This window comes from Electrophorus electricus, chromosome 2 (assembly GCF_013358815.1).
Source record: "Electrophorus electricus isolate fEleEle1 chromosome 2, fEleEle1.pri, whole genome shotgun sequence".
NCBI classification, from domain to species: Eukaryota; Metazoa; Chordata; class Actinopteri; order Gymnotiformes; family Gymnotidae; genus Electrophorus; species Electrophorus electricus.
The window spans coordinates 17,127,216-17,151,325 of record NC_049536.1 but is presented as its reverse complement, the minus strand read 5'-3'; the positions used below and the strand labels follow the sequence as shown (position 1 = coordinate 17,151,325).

The 24,110-nt window shown below is 37.2% G+C and overlaps 4 protein-coding genes and 1 long non-coding RNA gene across 10 annotated transcripts in view; 2 read left to right on the top strand and 3 right to left on the bottom strand.

Annotated features, from left to right (window-relative positions):
• Window positions 1-2,729: 2,729 nt before the first annotated feature.
• Window positions 2,730-6,339, bottom strand: ccdc107 (coiled-coil domain containing 107). Its single transcript, XM_027008751.2, has 6 exons — window positions 5,997-6,339; window positions 5,605-5,834; window positions 5,399-5,471; window positions 4,827-4,917; window positions 4,191-4,300; window positions 2,730-3,856 (listed from the first exon to the last, which is right to left on the bottom strand). The coding sequence occupies exons 1-6, from the start codon at window positions 6,130-6,132 to the stop codon at window positions 3,516-3,518; spliced, it is 981 nt and encodes a 326-aa protein (XP_026864552.1). The 5' UTR covers window positions 6,133-6,339; the 3' UTR covers window positions 2,730-3,515.
• A 168-nt stretch (window positions 6,340-6,507) lies between these two features.
• On the top strand, window positions 6,508-7,961 carry LOC113576581. 2 transcript variants are annotated; one of them, XR_003410532.2, is made up of 3 exons: window positions 6,508-6,615; window positions 7,026-7,156; window positions 7,281-7,961. It is a non-coding gene; the product is annotated as an uncharacterized LOC113576581 (long non-coding RNA). The 2 variants fall into 2 exon arrangements; XR_003410533.2 differs by having other exon boundaries at window positions 7,278-7,961.
• Window positions 7,962-9,305: 1,344 nt separating this feature from the next.
• On the top strand, window positions 9,306-16,761 carry dynlt1 (dynein, light chain, Tctex-type 1). Of its 2 annotated transcripts, XR_003410531.2 has the most exons (7): window positions 9,306-9,413; window positions 9,950-9,991; window positions 10,112-10,235; window positions 10,573-10,650; window positions 11,427-11,442; window positions 15,852-15,923; window positions 16,277-16,761. XR_003410531.2 is itself a non-coding variant. In XM_027008732.2 (5 exons), exons 1-5 carry the CDS (start codon window positions 9,387-9,389, stop codon window positions 11,495-11,497), a joined length of 342 nt encoding a protein of 113 aa, XP_026864533.1. In that variant the 5' UTR covers window positions 9,307-9,386; the 3' UTR covers window positions 11,498-11,951. The 2 variants fall into 2 exon arrangements, 1 of the variants encoding a protein (XP_026864533.1); XM_027008732.2 differs by lacking the exons at window positions 15,852-15,923; window positions 16,277-16,761 and having other exon boundaries at window positions 9,307-9,413; window positions 11,427-11,951.
• On the bottom strand, window positions 12,274-21,401 carry stk38l (serine/threonine kinase 38 like). 4 transcript variants are annotated; one of them, XR_003410530.2, is made up of 15 exons: window positions 21,176-21,401; window positions 19,977-20,116; window positions 19,602-19,653; window positions 19,041-19,163; window positions 18,837-18,920; window positions 18,511-18,634; window positions 18,019-18,173; window positions 17,835-17,937; window positions 17,564-17,625; window positions 17,338-17,455; window positions 16,768-16,891; window positions 15,577-15,672; window positions 14,740-14,809; window positions 14,084-14,175; window positions 13,638-13,730 (listed from the first exon to the last, which is right to left on the bottom strand). XR_003410530.2 is itself a non-coding variant. In XM_027008729.2 (14 exons), exons 2-14 carry the CDS (start codon window positions 20,108-20,110, stop codon window positions 13,603-13,605), a joined length of 1,395 nt encoding a protein of 464 aa, XP_026864530.1. In that variant the 5' UTR covers window positions 20,111-20,116; window positions 21,176-21,401; the 3' UTR covers window positions 12,274-13,602. The 4 variants fall into 4 exon arrangements, 3 of the variants coding, with proteins under 3 accessions (XP_026864530.1, XP_026864531.1, XP_026864532.1); XM_027008729.2 differs by lacking the exon at window positions 14,740-14,809 and having other exon boundaries at window positions 12,274-13,730; XM_027008730.2 differs by lacking the exon at window positions 13,638-13,730 and having other exon boundaries at window positions 14,082-14,175.
• A 1,851-nt stretch (window positions 21,402-23,252) lies between these two features.
• cacna2d4a (calcium channel, voltage-dependent, alpha 2/delta subunit 4a) overlaps window positions 23,253-24,110 on the bottom strand; it is a 74,078-nt gene continuing 73,220 nt past the window's right edge. Inside the window, exons 38-39 of the mRNA XM_027008739.2 lie at window positions 23,911-23,993; window positions 23,253-23,354 (exon numbers count right to left, since the gene is read on the bottom strand). Coding sequence (XP_026864540.2) covers window positions 23,253-23,354; window positions 23,911-23,993 — 185 coding nt within the window. The remainder of the gene's footprint in view (window positions 23,355-23,910; window positions 23,994-24,110) is intronic.

Genomic DNA, 24,110 nt, shown 5'->3' with positions numbered 1-24,110 from the left:
CAATTTTTAAAATTACAACTAAATACCAATATTCTTTGTACACGCATGGATACCCGCCATGTTAAATATTGTTTACCGTGGTAAACTTGCGAAGGCTGCGGTTTAATTCACAGAAAAAATAAACAAAAACTGGATCCTATACGATAGTATAGTAAATAAAGTAAATAAATAGTAAATAAAGCAGCACTCTTATACGGCAGCGCCTTTCTCGGTGTTAAGCAGTATGGTAAAAAGTCAAATACATTTCCATTTTTATCAAAGAAAATCTCTAACAAGTTGTAGCGTACAATTACGTATGTTGGCATAGCAACGCTTCAACACGTTCTGTTAGTACAAAACGAAGTAGTACGTAAATATTTTGTGTACTAACTTGCCAAACTCGTAATATTAAGATCAGTATATACCTTATAGTATTAGTGTGTAGTACGCAATGTGGATGCAGTGACAGCGATAAATCAATAACCACTTACATAAAGTTCCAGACATCTGAACAGCTTCTTCTGAACATCTGAACAGCTGCTATGGCTCATCCAGCATCCCCTGATGCCCCCTGCTGTAGCCCATGAACCCTCCACCCTAGCCAACTCCTTCTCCAATGTCCTTGACAGACGTTCTTGTGCATGTAAACAAATGTAAATGTAAAATGTCTAACCCAGACTAGGACTTCTAAAAAAACAGAATAGACATTCATTGCTTATTTCTTTTTTTTCCTTGCTACTGTTGCCCTTGGCTTGTTCACTCGGGGCTTGGACTCGGACATGTGTAAAGCTTCTTTGTGACAACAGCTGTTATAAAAAGCGCTATATAAATACATTTTGACTTGAATTGTTCCCTCATAATGTATCTGTGATCAACCAGCACACACAGATCAGCCTAGTACCAGTTCTTTGTGTAACCTTAACCTAAGTCCTGTGATCAAAAGCTTTCTCTACATGGCAGAGCTGGGTGAATTAAAGAGGCTCAGACAGGCCTGGGTTGAGAGCACCATCACTGATTTTTCTCTGGACATAAATGGCAGTGTACACATCTGCATGTGAGAATATGCAGACAAGAAAATGCATAAGAGGAAACCCAAAACTAATCTTTCAAAAATGGATTTTAATCTCTTAGTGACTCAGAGTGAAATATAATCGGTTGGATTTTAACTACAATGCCGCTGGTCTGCTGGGGAATAGGAAATTCATAAGATTCATAGTAGCACATTTTTAATATGGCAGGCTCACACTACATTTTCGTGTGCCATTACCAAACTGCATGAAAGGAATTTAAGATGCATGCCTGCTGTATAACTTAATAATAGTCTCCATCCTATGACTGCAGGCTGCTAAACTGCATTTTTGTCCAAAGTTCAGCTGTGGATTCAGAAAATGAAAGTGGAATGCATTTGCACATTCATAGACCTGGACTTGTGTTAAAAGCAATTAAAACACATAATTCAAAATAATTCAAGTCAGGTAGTACAGTGCCAGTGCCTATGCCAATTGTTAAAAGACCTTGAGGTCTAAATCTCACATGATTACTATGCCCCCACACCCCAATACACACACAAGCAAAAGTTACCTGCTTTTACACTGTAGTGTGAAAATTTTAGACTAAGAGGAAAGAACTGGTCTCAGTTTTGTAGGAGTGGACTGTAATCACTTCTAGAGCAACCAACTCTCTAGGCAGACTGGGAAAATGTGGTTAATTAAGGTACAGCTCTCCAAAAGCAGGTGGAACAGGTCAAAGGGGAAAGTGAGTGTCCTTAGACATGAATAGGATTTCATTTGATACGAAAAATGCTGTGCTAATTTTAAAGATCAAAATTAATTCATTTTTCATGGCTTACTTAAATGACATAGAACAAAGCTATAATACTCATATATAAAATCCAGATTTGGTTTATGTGTGTTGTCCTGAAGACAGTAAGAGTGGTGATTGAAAGGTTCACTAAATATGACTAGAAATATATTTGATACTTTAGGTTCTAACTAATCTCAAGAACATGGTAATATTGTCACATACATGCATTTTTCTATAGCAAATGTGAAGCTTGCCCCGTTTGGATGTAAAGATACAAAAAGGAAATGTAACATCATGTTATCAGCATAGCTGTACATAGAAAAGATTATGGTAGGAAAGCTTGCACTGTCCTGTGCCCAAGATAATTCACAGAGGTGAAGTGCACAAATTGAAACGTTTGATAAGGTTTCTACTGGCCTTGGATCACTCACCATCTAGTGGTTCCTGGAGCAACTGCACCTCTTCTGACAAACAGCATTAAGAGTGGTGGCCCATGTTTATGTTGGCATGATGTTCATGTTCATGTCAGGTTATGCAGAGTTGTGTGGGTAATACGTAGCAAAAAAGGTATTGGTATAACTAAACTATTAAAACAATACATTAAAACTGAAAAACGGGCAAAAACTGGTAAGAACTATTCAATCAAGTTGTAATATACATTATTTAAGGCATTGAGAGACAGATCTTCTCTTGTTCTCCCAATAAATGTGTTCATTTGAACAAGAACATATAAATTAAATAGGAACAATAGATTTAAGAGCAGTAAAGGTACTAGCATTGCTTACATTACATACTGCTTGAGAAAACAGGGTTGCATTTTTCAGGCTCAGCTGGCTTATCTGTACAGCATTCTGACAATACTGACGTATACAGTCCACCAAACTGCCTATACCCAAATTCACCAAATTGTTCACTTAATATCCACATTTAATAGAGTAGTGCCAGTCTGGATAGGCAAATAATATTTATTTAAAATATTAAGTCTTTAAATATTAAGGCCTTAACTTCATTAAGACAAATAGCCATTTAAACCAAACCCAGGGACACAAATAAGTTTAACACCAAGGCAAAATATCTAAACAATCATGTTCTGGCTCAGGACTACATGATTTCCACATCCAGCTATATAAATCATAAACACGAAAGCAGTCTTAATTGTCAATAAGGTCTTGTATCCACATAACTGAAGCCTCATTAGGATACCACCAGATGAGTTTGCACTATGTAGTAGCATTTAGACTTGGTTTAGCACTTACTGGCAATCCGTATAAAAGGGGTCAAGGAATTAAAAAAAACAAAAACAAAAATAAAAAACATTAAACTACAGGTTATGAGAGTCATATGTTAGTCATAGTCATGCAACCTGCCAAGTCAATTCTAAAACATTTCCCAACATGATCAAAAAACGCAAAAAAAAAACTAACTAACTAACAAACATGTAATGCATGACCAGCACAATGCAACCCACAGTTCAGTAAAATGCACACCTTAGTATTGAGAGCTATCCTTAAGCAGGTCAATAGCAGAGTATATACATAAACAGTACACAGACGACCACAAAAAAACCAAACATTGATTAAAAATCAAAACTTATTCCATGGAAAAAATATGTATAAATATGTTTGAAATTATTGCATCATGATATAAAGCTTCTTCAGTGTGCATTGGCGAAAACTGGATCAAACTGTCAGTGATATTAAATAAGTAGATAAATATAAAGAGCCTCCTCTCATTCAGTCAGGCCTGTAGCGTCTGCGTAGCCCCACCCCCCTCTCCTCCTGAGCAGTCAGCACCATGCCTTCATCTTCCATGCTGCTCCCTTCAAGCTCCTCCAAGGACGGCATGCTGGAGTCACTCTCGTCGTTGCCACCTCCATCTACCTCTTCTTCATCTCCCTCGTCAGCTTCCTGTTTGTCTTGCCCCTCTGGCCCCCTCTCTAGTTCCTGCTCAGAACGCTTTTGAGGATAAGTGCGCTCGGTGATGGGCGTTTGCGGCTTCACTGATGTCCCACCAAGGTATTCCATAGCGCTTAGTGACTCAATTAGGTTGTCAAGATTACGTTCACAAGATGCCTCTGAAAAGCACAGCCAGGAAATGGTGCCAACAAAGCATTTTACACACAACATTCCTACCTATTTGATTTGCAAAATCAGAATCTTAGTCCCACTGCCTGTCATTTCATGACAGTTAGGATTTTCTAAATTTCAGTTCAGATTTATGATAAGAAATGATTATCTGTATAACATCAACACATCAGTAAATATCACACATTTCTACCACAAGACAGTGGTGTTGCATCCCTAGAGAAATACCTTTTGGCGAACGAATTTCTTACTGTATTCTGTAATGCAGCATGCTCAATATATGTGAATATTTTGTTAATGCTTTAATTCAGTACGTGTCTCCACCTGCTGTGTTGATGGGAGGACATTCCATGCCTCTTTTCTTCATTAGGTGACGAATGCACTGTAGTTGAGACATGATCTCATTCTTCTGCTCCATGGCAACAGATTTTACACTAGCTCATTACATCACCAAAAGAGAACAGAAAACACTTCAGCCAACCAATACATGCTTGGTCTGTTTAAATTGTATTTCTCCTAAGGTCCATATAATTCAGGGTATTCATAAAATACCCTCAAATGAAATACCTTTTGCACTTATTTATTAATCATCATTTATTTTAAATGCAATGTGGTGAGGTATAGAGTCAACATAAAAACTGTCACTGTATTTATGGACTAAACTGTACATGTACACTTAACACCAACTTTATTCAGAACATTTATTAATTAAATATAACTTTTAAGTGACTAGACTCATCAGTTGCCTTGCAGTTTAAATTAGCTGTCCTCCAAGTATGATTTCTGAGCATAGGATGGACATATCTTTCAATGGAAGATCACTCTTCAAAGAGCATGCTTCCAGGAATTAGCTGCTACCCACCACAGCAGATGAACCGCATCAGAAACATCACTAGTCTCCACCTGAAGCTGCATGTCATCACTAGATACTGTCATGAGGCTGTGTTTGCAGGATCTCACCAGTTGGTTAGTGGGTCGAGCTGTGTCAGTATGGAGTTTAACATCCTTTCCGTTTGCGCCAGCCGCTTCTCCAGCTCGTTTAGCTGGTTCTCTACACACACAAACTCAGTTGAACAGTAGAAAATGCATAAATTGACATCTTTTGTTGACTTAAATCAAGGATTCACTAAATGTTACTGACCCATAGCCCAAATAATGTACACAATGAACCATAAAACTTTCTCCTTTGTGTTTGGCACTCGTCCTTGCTGCTTTATATCAGTTTGAATTAAGAAAACAAAAAGCATAAAGTGACTGTGCTGGCAAAGGCATTACATAATGATCACAGTCAACAACAAAAAATTATACTGAGTTTACTAATCCATTAGAAAAGTCCATGGTCTGGAAGAACAATTTATTCTGCTCATGAACTGTGATCTTCAGAATACAAGACTTCCTGATCTATTTCCTGATCTATGCTAAGATGTCAGTGAGTGAAAAGGCAAGATAAAGCAATAGAAGTACAATCAATTAGATTATGGACGTAGAGACTAAACTATAGTGCATTAACCCTCTATCCCTTACTCACACACCTGTCTCCTCAGATTTCTGGATACCCTGTACTGTTTTCTCCTTCTGGGCCTGAGAATCATCTGCAAACTTTATCTGTTGAACAGGACAGGAGAATGAGCCAAGCATTTATTAATGTTTTTATGTTTTATGCATGATAGTGGAACTAAAAATAAAATTATTCATAGTGTAGATTCTCAGTCCTACTCTATAAGTAGAGAGAAACTACCTTGAGAAATTTGTAAGCAGCAAAGATCCCCACACCAATAGCATAGAGGGGCATAAGCGTTATGACATAGCCTTTGTTGCTGGATTTGTACTTGTCACTCTTGAGCTCCTGTTCCATCAGTTTCTTAACGTGTTGCACTTGCTGCATATTTTCTGCGCTTTGCCCTTGGAAGGCTGCAGCGCTGACCTGCTTACTCTTCACAGCGCCAGGACCCAGGTTTGGCCCTGGCCCTACACCATCACGGGAGGAGAAACGCAAAACTGATGCCATTACCCGCAAAACAGTTTACGCGTGCAAAGATGCTCTACTACTACATACATTATCCAACCATAAAATAAGTAGAATGTACGTGTGCCAGGACGAGGTATCCACACAGCTAGCTAGCTACCCACCTTTTCTGTATCGAGGTTCGAACGTTTTTGTTTCCCTAACGACGCCTCCTCCACCGAACAACCGGGGAAATACAACAAACACACACACCACAGCAGTAAACGCCACCACAATTTGCTGAGAAGACGACAGAACCATGATGCAGGTTAATGCAAGCAATAACTACATGAGAAGTACGATTAAACGAAGAAGTCTATATTTATGAATCAAAATATATATGAAGCCCTACTAGTAGCTGCGGTCATTAAAGTTATACCTAGCAGACTGTTATCTAACGCTAGCTATCTTTACCTAGTTACATCCTAAAACTAAAAAAAAACAAAACAAGGTTCTTCTTCACTGGGTTTAAGTAATTCCGCTAGATAAAACCCATCTGCCATCTGCTGCACTGGAGTGTCATTGCTAGTGGAATCTTTAAATTCTATTTGGCAAATGTTCCCAACATTTGAAAAGGGCTCTGAAGACCAGCACCAGCTCCAAATAGGTGGGACTGGCTTCAAATGGGTTGGACATTACACAAAGGGGCGTGCCAACATGTGTTAGCACGTCGCGTTAGTAGTATGGTGAACTTAAGACTGTTCAGTTTGTTTTGCAGGCGTCCCACGATATCGGTTGTAAGAAGTGAGTGAAATTGCACACGGTTTCATACACCGTTTAGCATGACTAACGACTAAACATCTAAAATAGTTTTATGTTAGCTGTGTATATAGTGTGTAATGTACAACCAGTATTCCGTTTTTTGATAGTTTAGCTGTAATGTCTATCTGTAATGTTGCTACCTAGCTAAATTGGCACACTTGAAAATTGTACGAACGTAGCTAAAGTTAGTTTTTAAGGTTTGTTGGTGATGTAGTTGTCAGCTTTATGGGGATGTCTCGGGTAATTTCCTATTAAAAGTCATGACAAAGGTGGACTCAATCCGGTCACTAAATGAATTAATTACAACAGGAATATAGTCAAATGCCCATTTAGATATGTGTATGGGCTTGCATGTACTACAACGTATTCTTTAGCAGTTACCCCTTTTGCAGGTTCTATGATTGTGCCCCTGGCAGCTCCTCTCCTCGTTTCTCCAATAACTCCTATGGCATGCATGCCACAAAACTCTGACCTTGTTGGTGAATAGGAAAGACGTTTACTCCAGTGATAACGTATGATCTAGGTAGATCGACCTTTGACTCCTATTGCACTAATTCTGAATGAGTATCTCATTTTAATTTGGTTTATTAGTAAGATGATGATGAAAGTATGGTTATATCTCTAATCTTTACTCTGCCTCTGAGGAGAAGGAGCCAGCAATTGCAAGGGATCTATCCATGGGCAGACAGAAATTGGACAGGGGCATGGGCATGTGACGAAGCTGAGACTTTTGCCTATGACTGAGGAGGACAACCAGAAAGCCTGCAGTGAGGTCTTGCAGGGAGATGACTGAGAAGCCGAAGCACCCTTTCTGTTTATTTTTGAATACAGAGAGGATATGTAAGCTTGTCTTGATGAGCAGAAGCTCCAGGTCAACACCATGTTCACTGTTCTGTACATGCCCTTCTCCCCATAGTGTCTGAGGTACAGACACTTGGCTTCAGTGCCCCTCACTACACACTGCCTGAGCTTTTGTTTCAAACTGTCCTCTATATCATGATAAACAACTGAAGAAATAATATTAATCTGCTCAATTTATTTACTGTTTTACTCAAGGATTTGTTGTTTCCATGTGATTTTAAGTAGACATTGTGTTGGTGAGGTCAATATATGAATATCATTATGGGAAATATTGAGGGTAACTTTAAATACAGTGGGTCCACTTGAAATTTGTTGAGAGTGGAAAAATACTTAATATAAAATAGTGGTCACATCCTGTCACGCAACATGAAAGTAAAGCTGGGTCTGATTAACACTGGGAGTTGTATGTGAAGATGTAGCCTGCACTGTATAAGACAGAAGTTGAATTAAAGTGTTTGTTTGATTTAGACTGAGGTTAAATACTGTCTTTATTCTTCTGAACGATCACATTACTTTTTTCAATCAAAATATTAATTTTGGTGAATAAAACCAGTTATTGCTAACCACAAAGATTTTTAGGCTGACAATATTTACATTGTGCACTTAATGTTTTTGTTTGTTTGTTTATTTTTTACTAATGAATGCATACTTTACAGTATGGAAATATTAAATATTACATTTACTTAGAGTAGAGTTAGGGTATTTCTATTACTTGGAAAAACTATTGACTTTATGTGAGCATTAAACATTCAGCAATTTATCTGAAATGACTATGGGCAAAACATCTATTCATGAAGTGCTAGTCCATCCATAACTTACCATGCACAATCCAGGTAAGAAAGAAGGAAGCTTTTCCAAGTCTTTTCCTAAGCCACTGTTTTCCAGTTTTTGTCCTGGAATACACCATGGGTCAGAATATACCATGTCCTGCACATTTGAGTCTTTCCCTGTTCTATCATACCTGTTCCTACTGATTTGTGGAAACTAAAATGTGCCGAGCCGGGAATATTGCAGGAGCACGGTTGTTCTGAAATGATTTGAAGCATTAATATAAAATTCTCTCCAAATATGATCATGATTATATTAGTGTAGTATTTCTAGTTAAGACATTCCTGGTATCTTGTGTGGTAGGGGTTTCTGTTTAAAAAAAAAAAGATTGCAGGTGCAAGGTAGGAGGACCTAATAAAGCACAAGTACATGCCAGTACAAACATCAAACTTGACAGCATTAACGTCTATATACCCATCTAAAATACATCTAGCCTTTACACAACACGCAAATGTTACTGCAATAAAGAATTCTAAGCATTTTATTTTGACCTTTTTGAGTCCGTATATATTATAGATCCGTTTAATTTAAATTAAGTGTGTTGGACTGAACGTGTGATGGAAAAAAAACCGCATTATGCTACATGAATACATTTGCTTTCTTTAAGTTTTATTTTGGCAATTATTGTGCTTATGTTTTATGTTTTATTCATATGTAACCATTTAACACACTAACCTACATTTAATAAGCGCTGAGATGTTTAGTATTTCACAATATGCTATTGGATCATATAGTAATTAAAATATAAATAATACATCAATGCAATTGGAGAAATAAATAGAGAATTTTTCTACTTCTTAAAATAACAGAAACAACTTTAAAAAAGTACAGTGAAATGGCTAAACGGATGTGCAATGAAATCTTAGCAGCTGCTTCCTTTAGTGACGTTTCCACGTAAAGACATTCTATTATGGCGCAAGAACCTCCCACTTGCGGTGAGAGTCCCGCCTACTTGCTGGTCTCCGGTCTGCAGATACAAATTTGGGGAAAGGGTGGGAGGGAAAGAGCTACATCTTGGTATCCGTGACAACGGATACAGAACAGAAGACAACAGAGTAGAAGTCATGGATGATTTTCAGACTGGAGAAGAGGTAAAATAACTAGCTTACTAGCTAAGCTACTTACCGACCTAAATATTTCAGACTTTGAACCCAATAGATTTCCAGCAGTATTCACGTTATAATTTTACCTAAGGTTATTTTAACCACACCATGTTGTTAAATAGATCTAGCGTTGGCTAGCTGGATCTACCTAGCAAAGTAGCTAGCTAAATAGCTACCCTTAGCTAAATGTGTGGAATGGCAACACAGTAACTATACCTTTATGTTAGGGTAGCAACTAGCCAGCTACTTTGCTAAAACTAGTTTATCTTATTTAAAAATTTGTTTCACAATGGCTCGGAAGCGAATTACCGTTAAATTAGCAATAGTACACGCGAGTACCCTGAGCATTTATCATTAATTTTGACCCTGACTGAGTAATCTTTAAAAATGACATTTTACATTCTCCTTAGCTACATAAGTTAGCTGTTAAACATGTACAGGGATACATTTCAAATATCATTGTCGCGATATTGTAACTGCAACCCGCTGTTAAGGTGAATTACGCTTCTCTTTGTTTTTGTCAGACAGCCTTTGTCGTGGACGAAGTGAGTACTATAGTTAAGGAGGTAAGCGATATGGAAAAAGATGAGATTGATTTGGAATAACACCGTTAACACCACCACACCACTGTTGTCTAGTCTGATGTAAGCATGTCAAACTGATGTACTTCTGTTATGAATAACTAGGCAGTTGAAGGAGCGATTGGTGGTAATGCGTATCAGCACAACAGGGTGAACCAGTGGACGAATAATGTGGTGGAGCAATGTCTTACTCAACTCAGCAAACTAGGAAAACCGTTCAAGTATATCGGTAAACACATGTTCGGCCGTGACATCTAGGTTAATGTACTGTATAAACAGAGTTTGAACTCATCCGTCACAGAAATTGGGAGACAATTTCTGTGTTGCAAGTTGCAATTTTGGAGGTTTTGTTGTCTGAATACAAAATTGAATGGGTAACAGCTTTTTATTTAAAATGTTTTTCATTATTTCTCAGTAATTTTTCTAGACTAACAAATCAAATTAACAAAATCCCCACCATGCAGGATAAGATAATTAAAGCAAAAGGTAAAACATCTACTTTTTGTAGTTATGATGCTAGCTCATGTCATCTTCTTTCATTTAACTCTGTCTGTTCCTCTAAACAGTAACCTGCATTATCATGCAGAAGAATGGAGCTGGTTTGCAGACAGCTTGTTCATGTTTCTGGGACAACACCACAGATGGTATGATGCACATAGTAATCCTTGGGATCATTTGACTTTATGCACTCTGCATACATCTGTAAAATCCATAAGCATTAACACATTTGCTCTTTTTCCTCTAATAATTGATTGCCACTTGTCCTATTTTACATCCTGTGTGAGGCCTTTCTCTGTAATCTCTGTTTGACTTAGGTGTAATATTTGTCAAATCACTATGACATAAAAACTATTCTATTTGTTTTATGGAGTTTAGAGATAAGACAGCAGTTATGCCACATGATTCTACCTGTAGCACTTGTTACATTTTTTTTGTAAACAGAAAATGATGTAGTGAAACACATGCTACAGATCTTTTTTTGCAGACCTTTTTTTTAATTTGCACGTATAGGTAGCATACATCACTTCACATACATTATTTCACTGATGTGTGCCCTCCTCTGAATTTCTGTACCTACATCAGATTTAAAACCCTGACACAAGCTTACAAAGCCAAAAATTTACCTTAAAGCCCTTTATCTGCACTGTATCTCAACTCTTTGCACCTCAAGGGTTAGGTTTAGCCTCTCTTTACAGCTCTCTTTACCTCTCTATCTTCACATGTACACTAAAGACCTTTTCCTTTAGAGTATGGTCATTCCAAGTTTTCATCCTCACCCTGATTCTCTTACTACATTGACACTAGCTTGCTCTGTAGTGGTCTAGACCTACTTACTGTAAAACTAATTGGAGACAATGTTTAATGTTGAATGTACTATAGAAATATGAACAGACTTAATATTCTTTCTGTTCCCTTATAGGGAGTTGCACTGTGAGGTGGGAAAACAAGTCAATGTACTGCATTGTCAGTGTCTTTGGGCTCTCCATTTAAATCGCAGTGGCCTGGACTGCAGATTCCCACATAACTTCTTTGAATCTGGTGTCAGTGCTGGCAGTTAATAGACTGGCCAAAGACGGAATTCCCATTAGCATTAGTTACATGTGTAACATTTTAAATGCTGTTTGTAACTTAGAAATATATTATTGTACCTTTCCTTGTTTGCCTTGGGTTAATTTCAGAATACTCCCAGTCTGGGCATTTCATTAAATGGACACAATGCAAATATTAAACAGTACAGCACAAATATGCCAAGGTAGTTAAGTTAAGTTACAATATATCAAATCAACTGGACATCTGGAGATGATATGGATTGAACCTTTTGAGATGTCAATCCAACTTGAGCCCATGCCCACATTAATTGAGGCAACAAATCTGGGAAATGTTTTCTACACTTGCTCTACATATCAGTATATGGTAAGTAAACTGTGACAAGTACTTCAAGTCAGAATGAATGAAATTTTGTTTAGTTGAACTTCTTGGTTGTGCAGTGATGTGTTGTGTATTACAAAAAGCCAAAACAACTGGATAATATATGAGTAACTACATAGCATACCAAGATCTGAATAGAACACTGATTAGTTCTATTCCTCAGAATCAAAAATCTACAAAGTATGCACATTTTTTGCTATCTTCCTATGACAAGTAGAGCCCTTCAGTGCCAGACTTGGGTATGTTGTGGGCAAAAATTGTGTTTACAACTGTTGACTGATTGGATTAAGAACCAACTAGTTTACAGAGTAAGATAAATAACCAAATAACACTAAAAATTTTTAAACACCATGTAGATTTTTTTTTTTTAACATTTTCATCAACCTATACACAGTAGATAACCAAATTCTTCAGTGATGAGGACATTCAAGGTGAATTTCCATGATCACAATGCGTAACCACAGTACACACATTAAAAGACATCTTAGTTACAGTATTTGTTCCGTAGGCTGTTATTCCACATTTACAGTACATGATTTGGGTCAGTGAGCAGTAATCTTGCACAAATATAATTTAGTGACTTAATATTTTACAAATACACAGGAGCAGAGACTGGAACATATGGTGAAACAGAATAAAACCTTAATTTCAGTGAGGGCAACCATTTCAGTCATGGCCTTAAATAAAACACCAATATCCTAGAATAAAGTGAATAACAAACACACAAAAAACCTTTACTGCAACACCGCTATACTCCAAATGACTTTTAAAAATGACACACCCAAAAGAATAAAACATTTTGACTGAATAATCAAGTTCGTGTTTTGCATGGAGCATTTACCAATAGCAAAACAGCTGCATGCAAATATATGAGTTCTGTCAATTTTGGAATATAGAGTAATGCATTAACAATTTTTAAAGCAGCATAAGGAGAAAAGAAATAGACATGTTAATTTCCTGTACAGTAAATATGATGAGCATAACCCTTGTTTTGAGTTGCTTAGGGGGAATACATCACTCTATTACATAGTCTTCTGGATATTACTTCTGGCTCTGCAAAAATGAGTAATTAGATTAGGGCGGAGTACGAGTTTAAAGACCATGGGGTGGAGGGCTGAACAATATTACAGAAATGATGTTTATATCCAGCAAAAGCTGCATTACTCCAAAACACTTATTCTACTTTACTTTAGGTTTGCAACATCCTTTTGACATCTGAGACAAAAAGAACTACTTTGTGTGAAGTTTGCACATAAGGCTGAGGTGTGGCAACAACTTAAAAGTCCCAGTTTGGGGCTTTTGACCCTGTTTGATTCACTGCTGAGTCTACAGTACAGTGTTTTTGGACAATAAAAGAGGATGTTCCACAAGGGCCTCCTCTTACCTGAGCAAATGGAACCACTGTAAGCACAGGGTAGCATATAGCAAGGGGTAGCCATATTATGGTTTGTTTCTCTTTTAATTCATTTTACTAAGCATGTTAGGTGTCCGATCAAGCCACCAACCTAGGCTCCTCCTGATGCAAATTTACTTTGCAGATCATAGATGAAGTGCATAAGCCTCCAAAATCAAGGTGAAGGCACCCTATGCCAATAGAGTATTTAGTTGAGGCAAAAGCCTCACTAAAGCTTCAATCTTCCCCTTCCACCCAAGCTGATTTTGCTGTTTTAGGCTTTCCCGGCCTTTGTGTAGGTGGGAATGGTTCCACGCTGTGTCAGTCCTTCAAAGCGCTTGTAGGTATAGTTGAGGAAAACCCAGTCCTTGGACTTGAAGTCAGGTTCTGTTACATTTGTAACTAAAAAATAAGATAGGTAGATAAAAAGTTAAAACTAGGCTAAAACATTCATTCATTCTTACATTAAATTATTTTAAAATTTTAATTTGGGTTTGCAGGCTACAACAACTCATAACAGAGTGCAATCCCTCCAACAATGCTGAAATCTTACACAATAAATACATTTCCTATTTTGGAGTCAGATTAGTACATTAAGTTTATCCACCCAATAACTGCCCTTGTATCTGTTACTGATGAAAACACACAGAGTTGTGTGTACATTGTGTTATAACTATATTCACAATGATGCATCTTAGAGTTTCAAAATATACTTTTCTATACTTCTCTACACAAAAAGTGTCACCAGACCTCACCTGGCTGTAAAATGTCTGACTCAGGGAAATCGTCAAAATTGGAGGTATCGTCAATGCTCTTGATCTCAATAGAAATAGCAGCAGGTCTTTCTCTGAGTGGAGAGAGAGCACTTTGAGATTAGATATCAGCCAGCCATCAAGCTTAGAAATAAAACTTGCTTGATCTTTAAATGCTTTAAAACTTTTACATTTATCACATGAATATACAGTGCCCTCTGAATTATTGGTAACTTTGTAAAGATGAGCAAAAAAATGTATTTGTTCATCAGCTTGATCTTAAACTGAAATATGAGAGAAATGTATAATTTACATTAAAATCCATTAAAATTGTTGAGGGTATGAGAAAAACATTGGCCCTTGAGAAACAAACTCTAAATGATCCCGCTTCATATTTTACTTTTTATTTTAAGCATACCTTTATGAACTGTTAAATAATCGTCCATGACTTTCACTTTCAAATATAATGTGACATGCAGGACAGTAAGCCTTAGTCATGGGGTTAACATGGGGAAGATCACAGAACACATTCTGATATAAGACAAAAGGTTGTTGAACATCTTAAGTAATGGATAAAAATGGTCCCAGGAATCTTGTTATGACACATGGCCTCATGGACTCCATCATATATAAAGTCATTTAAATCAAATTGTGCCTGCCTCTGGAGGCCACAACTGGGTCACAGTTGGATCTTCCAACAGGAAAATGACCTCAAGTACATCTCCAAATCTACAAAAAAAACAATCCATTAACCAAGAAATCAAGCTTTTGTGGTGGTCACCCCTACTGCTGACAAAAACTTGTTGACCTATAAATATTCCTACTCAGGCTGTGCAGGTTAATTAGCTAGTATTAAATTAAGAATCAGATAGCTAATTTGGGTACATAAAATTTCTTCTCACTTGAGATGAATGGTTTTGTACATAGTCCTTGACAAAAACACAAACTAAAGAGTCCATAAGGAAGGACTAAACACTCTGAAGGAGCTGGAGGAGCTTGCATGGAGAAAAAGTCTCAGAAGTGCTCGTCCAACTCCTCCAGCATTAGTCTATGCACTCAGTGGTGTTATCTTACAAAGGGAGGATACACAAGTACTACAAGCAGGAGTGGCAATAACTGAAGATTTCCAGTGGTCAAGCCAATAAACTTTTTCTTTTAAATACTTTTTTCATGGCTTTTATGCTCATCAAAGGTGTCAACTTGTTTGAACAGTGTTCCTGAAATCAAGTAACTGTAATTGATGAGTATTCATTATGGAAATGATGAAAACATAACAGTGCTATCGTCATCACATTAGTACAGCATATTTATAGCAATAAAAACCTTAATTTTTTAGTCTTAAGATGTTCATTTTTTGTTTTTCCCATCATTTTTGTTTTTCAATATAATATCTATTGTATGTCATCGGCAAAGAAAAGAGGAGGAAAAAATTGGTGGGGTGTGTTCAAAAGTATAACTTGTGACTTGATAGAGCCCTCGATGTGAGTGTAACATACCTGATGTGTTCCCAATCAACTGACTCAAAGAAAGGGTGATTCTTTATTTCTTCCACACTCACTGCCCCAATCCTGTTTTCTGCATCTGTGCAATACCTGAAATACATTCATGCACACACCCCAACCTCTGTCAGCTACTAGCACTTGACATTTCAAGCTATGACAATTAAACAAGTGATTATAATTTAGATTTTATGTAACACTTGATTGTTGAGGATCACAGGTGCAAACTGACTTTTCGACCTATATGTCTAACTGCCCACCTATTTCTATAGGTGCCTATATGATGATTGAGTGCTACATGGCTTGCACAAGAGTGCAGCCACTCTGGGATGATCTTAAAGCAAGTAAGGAAACTTAAATAATTACAACCATTTCTAGCTTTAATAAATGCCCTACGATCCATGTAATCTATGTACAAGTATTGTTTAGCACCAGAGCCATGGGTCTGTTGTATAGTTACAGTTATAGTGATAATATAAGAAACATGAAGAATTCATGAAGAATTCTACAGTACAGCACAGATATATAGAACTAGGGTTGGAAATGGAATATTCATGCTCAGCAGCAACAGTATACTGTATGTATAAACAACTTGTTAACCAAATGTCTACTTTTTAATGCTTGAAGCAATGAATGGCAGTTTTGTTTCTTTTGATTTACTGTGCTTGTTCTCCTTCATTGTTTGCTGTTGTTACAGGAACCATTTCTAATTTGTGATATAAAGAAGAAAGCAGTCATTCAAAAGGAAGAGGGTGGAGTAAGCTCTGAGCTGGCATCAGAAAACACTAGTTTCCTCCCAGTATTCACTGTAGCTAGTTCTCTTTGTTCAAACTTTTCTCACCAATTTCATGACTGCACCACTAATATGGGCCAGTAATCACCATCTTCCTCTAAAGGACTTGAAGTTTGTCCACCACATCTCAGATTACTGGCCACAAATCATCTTGACCCGGTTTTAACATTTGTAAGCCATGTGATGATATGACATAATTTACTGTAAATTTCTACAAGGTGCTTTAATTAAAGTGCGCCACATAGTTCTCTGCATGTACGGCAACCAGTACTAACATCAGTATTTTAAGTAAGACAAGAACCACATATCTTACATTTAAGTGCTACAGAACGCAGCTGTACATAAAACAGAGAAAACCTTTTCATATATGTATGGGTGCCAGCGATGTCTCTAACCTGAGAATCAGGTCCTTAGCCTTCTCTGAAATGGGGACCTCAGGGGGGAAGATCAGAGTTTCTCGCCAGTTCATGACTTTCCTGTACGTTTCCTGCGGCGTCTCAGAACAAAAGGGCGGGTAGCCTGGGACAGGAAGACAGAACAAAACCTCTTAACTTTGAGGAATGAAAATGAAAGTTTGCATTTTTCTGCAGCCAAAATAAACACAGAGACTCAGTATGGTTCTACAATATCTTTGCACAGATTCTGATCTTTCCTTAGCATGTTGATTTCATAAACTGCTCTTTTTAACAGACAAATAAAACAAAATATTTTTGTGTGACCATGGTTAATTCTAAATTTGCAGTATGGAGGATGGGATTTCATGCCATAACTAATTTGTAATTAGGTTTAATACCTCAACACTCAACCATACCACTAGTCAATGGAAAAAGCTATACTCATCGCTATATGCAATGGGATTTAGTAACTCAGCGTTTCTGTGCTGATCAAGATTATTTTCACCAGTGCTCTGTCACTATCTATTTGCCAGCCTGCTTCATGACCCTAGTATTTATAAGGGTTCATACCTATTAGCATCTCATACATGATGACCCCCAGGGACCACCAGTCACACAATTTATTGTATCCTGTCTGCATGAAGACCTCAGGGGCGATGTAGTCTGGTGTACCGACAGTTGAGTATGCCTGTGCACATGGAGGATTGGCTGACATTGAACAAGTAGCAGCTACTGTTTGACCATCATTTCAAGGCACTCTCATTTCCAGCACAAAGAGCAAAACATGCACACCTACCAGTTGTCGTCTGTTCTTTTTCCATGTTTCAGCTTTCCTCTTAGAGTTCATATTCTGAAAGGCTTATAAAGGAACACGGATGTTTTACTTCTTTCTTTCAGGATGTTAAGTTGATACTGATGTAAGTTCAAGAAAATCAATTTAATTAACATATTCTGAAGATATGCTTAAGATTCAAAAAATTGTTCTTAAACAAATGGCAATAAATGTGAACAGAACTTAAGTGCTAGGAAAAAATGACTTTGCTTGGGAAGGTATGGGCGATACTTACAAAAGTCACTTGGAGGGTTGTGTGTAAGGTTTCTGTAAAATTCAGTTCGGTGGGCTTTCTTGAGGCCCGTGCATAAGCCAAAGTCAGATAATTTAACATGGCCCTGGGTTTCAGCATAACACAAGTGTTAATATCAATGTAGTCACAAAATTATTGTGCAGCTAAAACATGTTAGGCAACACACCCGTGAGTCAAGCAGTAGATTGTCTGGTTTGATGTCTCGATGTATAAAGCCTAGCTGGTGAATAGAGTCGATGGCCAGGACTGTTTCTGCTATGTAAAACTGAGTGGCTTCCTCTGAAAGAGTATCTTTCTTCATAAGCAGGGTCATCATGTCTCCTGGCCACACAGAAAGAACATAAATTTGTGTACCTCAAGATACAGCCATAATCATCAGAAAACAAAGGATATGAATAAAGTCTAAGTGCGTAGACATAAGAGAACAAGTGAAGATACAGGGAAAGTTATTTTGGTTAGTATTGCCTGAAGCTTCATTTACTCGGAAAATGAAAAGAGTAGAAAATATTGACCTTCATTTAGGAGCCTGGAGACACCAATGAAAAACTGACTAAGCAGAAACACACTGAAATGATACTGAAGCCTGTGAGCACATAGGCCATGACCAGAAAAGTGTACACTGTTATTTGGGCTCTATACTGTTTTCTTATGTACTCACCTCCAGGCAGAAACTCCATGATGAGATAAAGGTTCCTTTTGTCCTGGAAACTGTAGAACATTTTCACCACCCATGCCCCATCGGCCTCCACAAGGATGTCCCTCTCTGCCCTGATGTGTGCTACCTACAGAGAAGTGAAAGACAAACACTTATTTTGCTCTTAAAGAAGCCATTAGGGACCAGTAATTGTGACTTTTAAATAAAGTTAATAAGCCTCTAGGTTTCATTTGCATTTCAGTTTGGGGGGGGGGAGATACAGTTTTAGAGATGCATTTCAACTATGTATTGTTTAAATAGGATTTTGTGCAGCAGGATAAAACACAGACCTGCTCCTTCTCTAGCATGTCAGCTTTCCTCAGAATCTTCATGGCATAGATGTGACCTGTGTCCTTTTTCTGGACCAAACGCACCTGTTGACAATAGAGATCAGGAAATATAGCAGCAAAAAAACACAACTGTTTTAAGATCACAACAGCTTCTTAGTCAAGGCCTGTAATTCAAGGCCATATGTACACAATATACACACCTACCTCTCCAAAGGCACCCCTTCCAATGACTTTGAGAGACTCAAAGTCATCAAGTCCAAGTCGAGTTCGCTTCAACCTCAGAAACTCTGTCTCCTTACGAGCATGCTGGGAGCGCCTCATGATCTTCTACAGTATTAGCACATGGAGACAGCCAATGATGCATTTAAAACATAAAATTAAAGAATAACAATGTTATCATTAGATTGATCTAACAATATTTATCACATTTAAATAAGATTAAAAATAGATTCACATTATAAACAGATGCATCTTCTCCTAATAATCCCTAATAGAATACCCTTATGAAATTCACAATTCCTAATTCTTGATATCACAACTATGACTTCACTATATCTGGTAAGATCTCTAAAGACTGAGTATGCCGATTTATGTTGCTAAAGTTAACAGTTTCTAACTGCTAAAGTCATGTATAAGAAGGCTAGTATTCAATTCCCTAGGAGTACATCTGACTGACATTTTGCTGACTGGACTTGCTGAATAACTGCACTAAGGCACTAAGGATGCAGACTGAACTTAAAAACGGTCCATAAATTTGCAGCTCACCTCTTCATTGGGTAAGCCTTCCTCATCCATAACCTTCTCCAGTTTCTTTTGCCTGCAAATCAAGTTGCATTTCTGTTTAATCTTACAATAAGAAGTCACGCTACCCTTCTAATTAGGCCTATAATAACTAAAGAGTTAGAAGTAAATTTATGTACAATACAAATTATTATTACAGCCCTAATCAGGATTTTTATAATTTGAGAATTTTCTAATAATCTAGCATAAGCATTATATAACAGAAAGAAGTCTGATATCTGATTTTCATAAATAGTTAATGCTGTGTACGCTGATGACCAAGTTACATGTAATTTCACTCTGAAAAACTGTCTTTTGGCTTTAAAAATGTAAATAGGGCTAAAAATCATTCCAATAAACCTCATCTCTCTCTCTTCATGTTGTGTGAGGAGTGTGCTGTAGAAGTTCTCCAGCGTCAGTTTGGCCACAGTCACTCTCTCTCTTGTGTGGTTACTCATAGGAAGCGGGGCTGCCATGCCTCCTGTCATGGCCATACTATTCTACAGAGACAGCAAGAGACACCATTTACATTTTTTCAATCAGAAGTGCAACACTGTAGAAGTGGCAGGTTTGAGTCCAGGATGGGTACCAAAGGAAGACTCTGGGTTTCATTGTCCTTGCTGGGTCAATGCCATTGTACGTTTGAACAAAAGTGTTTGCTTTTGTCATGCTTATTACAGTATTACTATTAGAGTGCAATGCAAAATATAAAGTACCACTAGAAATATATGGAGCATAAACCAAAGAACACACCAATGTGGTTGTATATGTTAACTAATCCCAGCCCCCCCCCCCCCCCCCCCCCAAAAAAAAAAAAAAAAAATTATGCATATGTCAGTAAAACACCACTGCAATTCGTCTTTCTTTAATAAATAAAGAAATACACCTGTCATGTCAGCTGCGTACTAAATGGCACGGGCTTGTGAGTTTGCGCACGCCAAGTAGGCTATGCTACCTCTTCGTCTTTTGGAGGGTGACTGACTCTTTAGTGGTAATCTCTAGATTTTAGAGTCTAGAAAAAGTTCACCAGTATTTTTGTCTTGTAAAGAGATGTCCTGAAGGGTGCGTCTAAGGAAGCACATATATTTTTTTAAAAGAGCAATGTAATTATGAATGGGTAATGCGTCTTTTGTCAGAATGAATGTAATCTGATTAACATAAATATGTAGTGGCCTTCAATGTGACGAAGTCTCACGCTGATAAAACTGAAATCTACGGCATACGCGAGGTACCACAAGCGCAATAAAGTGCGTGACCTTGCGAATGTAAACATGCAGTTTGACAGGTTTAAAGGTACGCGTTTTCGTGCATGAAACAGCAAGAGATGCGGTAACAGATATTTTTGCAATGACGTGAAAAGCAGATTTGTACACTATGTAGCTTCATCCAAGACATCACGTAAGAGAGATACAGAAAATAAAAAATAACAACCTTGCATTGCTTGCATTGTTATCTAGTTAGCGATAATCCCAGTCCCTTAATTAAAACCAGCTACAAAACAGCTAGCTAGCTATCCATCTAACCTACACTAGACGGTCGGATATTTTTGAAAAGCTTACCTCACCGTCCTCCTCCTGAGTAGACAGTTTGCTGGCCAGTAGCAACTAATTTGCAGGAAATAAAAACAGCCAATTTAATGGCCGTGAATTTAATTCTAAACACGCCTGGATAAAGCAAGAAAACGTGATTAATGTTTTCCTCCTGCCATTATATCTTACAAGTATAAAAAAAACAATGACAAGAACGTCCACAACGGAGTGTGATCAAAATAACGTCCACCCCTAATCTTCCTTATTTGCAATATGTGATGACAGCAACAGTACATTACTCACCAAGATGGCCGTTGTGCAAAGCGGTCACAAGTAAGAAAGAGCTGTTTTCACAATAAAAGTTTAAGTAAACGTTTTTGCAGCACTGTAGTTTATAATATAATATAATAGTTTCACTGTTGATTTTCTCGGGTCATATTACAAAAATACCAAAAAGCATAAACAATATAAACATTGAATTTGCTAATTTACCTCCCCATTACATGTAGTATTTGCCATCTTAAATTATATATTCTAAAAAGCTTTAGGTGTACAGCACATAGGTCACGGAAAATCAACTCTGTGAGGAAGTTACTACAGTTACTACAGTTACTACAGAGGGAGTTATAGCTGTATATAGGAAGATTGAAACCAAAACATACACGTGCACACACACACACACACACACACACACACACACACACACACACACTTTGTACATGCATGGCCTCTTCATTTTCTATAATTCATAGTAGTTTGTAACAGTGGATCTGCAAGTAGGAAAACTTTTTTTTTTTGATGGGGCTACTCCACCACATAGCATGATCAGAGTCTTAGACTGCTGGCAAAGGCAGCAATGATTACTCCTCAATGCTATGTGTCCTAATAAAATGTCCAGGAACCTTAAAAGAAAAACAGTCCCATAACATTACAGATACACCAGCAAAGGTCACAGTTGCATTTAGCATGGTCCAGTATGGTTAATTCAGCACTAGTTTATAAATGTAGCCAGTTTTCCAGAGATGAATTCATCTTAGACCGATAGCTTAGGGCCAATGGCAAAGCACCTGGGTAAATACAAATACATTTTGGTGTTTGAAAATTGTAAAACTCAAATTTTGCTATACTATCAAAACCAAAATTTACAGAGACTCAAGAAAATTATAATTAAATTCGATTTTGTAGTACACAACCAGTTTTGATTTGGCTAAGAAGAGGTTTCAGAAGGAGACATTCATTCATTAATTCATTTATTTATATTGGGCTACTTTGTCCATTTTACTGCAATAAAAGGCAAATTCTATACTTCACTATAAAATCACACATACCAATAACAAATTATAAAGTGATTGCATACAAGCTGATACTGTTCAGACATATGTAACATAAGGGTTTTCAAGCTGGTGTACTCAAATGTTTGACCAGGAAACTACGCAAGACAAGTCTGGGCCAGTGTGAGTCTTAATTCAGTCTGAGACTAGATGTAGTCAGTGTCTAAAATACTGTCCTATTATGTTTTAATACAGAGGATGATAAGCAACCCAGTGTATTTTCTTTCTGCCTCATTATCATTTATGTACATTTTGATATGTTGGTGCTGATTCCTAGTATTTTTTTTTTAACCTATGATCAGTGGCAAAGAGGCTTTGAATCTGCTAGTAATATTCATAAGGTACTTAATGTATTTCATATGGCACATAACCTGAGAAAGAGAAAATATATTTCTTTGAACACTGATAAAAGTTATTTCTGAGTTGTTTGAGAAGTCCACTTTTTCTGTAATGTATGTAACAAGGGACTCCTCTCAGTTTTCAAATAACATAAATAAATCAATACAATTCCTTGGAGAAGTGGAGGGGGACTTATTGTACCCCACGTATGTATAAAGGTACTACTGTATATTGTTAGTTTTACTTATTGTCTATACCAAGCATGAACGTTTTTAAACATGTTAAAATGCATACATGGAAAAAAAAGATTCCCAGGAAATATTGCTATATTGATCTCAGTCCATCTCTACCTGTAATTGCATAGGAGTGACAATGGAGCAAATACAAATCATGCAACTGTTCAGATGTGCCTCTTGATGGGGCATTCCTGTGAATATTTAGGTGGCAGTATCAGTTGCAGATGAAACAAACAGGGAAGTCAGGAAGACAATGGTTGATAGTTGCATCTCTGCTGCCCCTCCACAGTCCTTGGCATTTTCCTGGAACCAGGCACAGTGGACACATACAGCATATGTAACCAAAGAATACCTAAGAAATGATTTGGTTGGTTTAGGGCTTGTCTTACTGAGAAAGGTAAGTTGGGTGCTTGACCCATGTTTGTTCTTGACTAGTGTCATTTGTAATACAATGATTACCACAAAGGTCCACAGTGCATCCTGTGCAAAATGCCTGAGGGAGAGAACTAATCAATACAAAGAACTCCACTTTTTAAAACAAAATACCATGTTATTGAAGTTCTGGAACTGTATCCTTAATCATATTTGTCTGGTACTTACTTTTCTTTTGAGTTTACTATTGTTCAGTTCTACAATTTACATCATTTACCATTGTAAACACTCCTCTATAATCTTTCAAATTATCATTCATTCTGAATTTTTCACCATATCTGAAGTGCATGTATGAGAAAATTTTATTCTTTTCGATGACAATCTTGCTAATTATGCACTTTGAGTTGCATAAAATGTATTATTATTGTTGTTGTTATTATTAATCATCAATAACAACAGTAATAATAGTAGTATTGAGTATATTTACCTGAGGGTGGTATGCGTGGCAGGACTTAGGTCGCCTGCGAATCTTCTGAGATTTCATTCGTTCACATTTTACTGAAGCATTATGTAATGAGAGGTTAAGAATAAATACAAGCACCATCTTCTAAATCAAGAGAAATGTTTTTGTTCAAATTTCTGATTGTATTATATTATTACATTAATTAGTTTTGTTAGTTCTACACT

Bases quoted from the DNA above. Each gene is read 5' to 3' on its own strand.
- ccdc107 (XM_027008751.2), bottom strand. From the start codon at position 6,132: ATGGTTCTGTCGTCTTCTCAGCAAATTGTGGTGGCGTTTACTGCTGTG. The intron at 5,472-5,604 runs GTAGTTTCTCTC...CCTGTTCAACAG, and splicing joins CTGCTTACAAATTTCTCAAG to ATAAAGTTTGCAGATGATTC. The intron at 4,918-5,398 runs GTGTGTGAGTAA...TTGTGTGTGTAG, and splicing joins CCAGAAATCTGAGGAGACAG to AGAACCAGCTAAACGAGCTG.
- dynlt1 (XM_027008732.2), top strand. From the start codon at position 9,387: ATGGATGATTTTCAGACTGGAGAAGAG. The intron at 9,992-10,111 runs GTAAGCGATATG...ATGAATAACTAG, and splicing joins TGAGTACTATAGTTAAGGAG to GCAGTTGAAGGAGCGATTGG. The intron at 10,236-10,572 runs GTAAACACATGT...TCCTCTAAACAG, and splicing joins AAAACCGTTCAAGTATATCG to TAACCTGCATTATCATGCAG.
- stk38l (XM_027008729.2), bottom strand. From the start codon at position 20,110: ATGGCCATGACAGGAGGCATGGCAGCCCCGCTTCCTATGAGTAACCAC. The intron at 19,654-19,976 runs GTTTATTGGAAT...CTTGATTTGCAG, and splicing joins CATGAAGAGAGAGAGATGAG to GCAAAAGAAACTGGAGAAGG. The intron at 16,892-17,337 runs GTATGAACCCTT...TTCCTGTCCCAG, and splicing joins CATGTATGAGATGCTAATAG to GCTACCCGCCCTTTTGTTCT.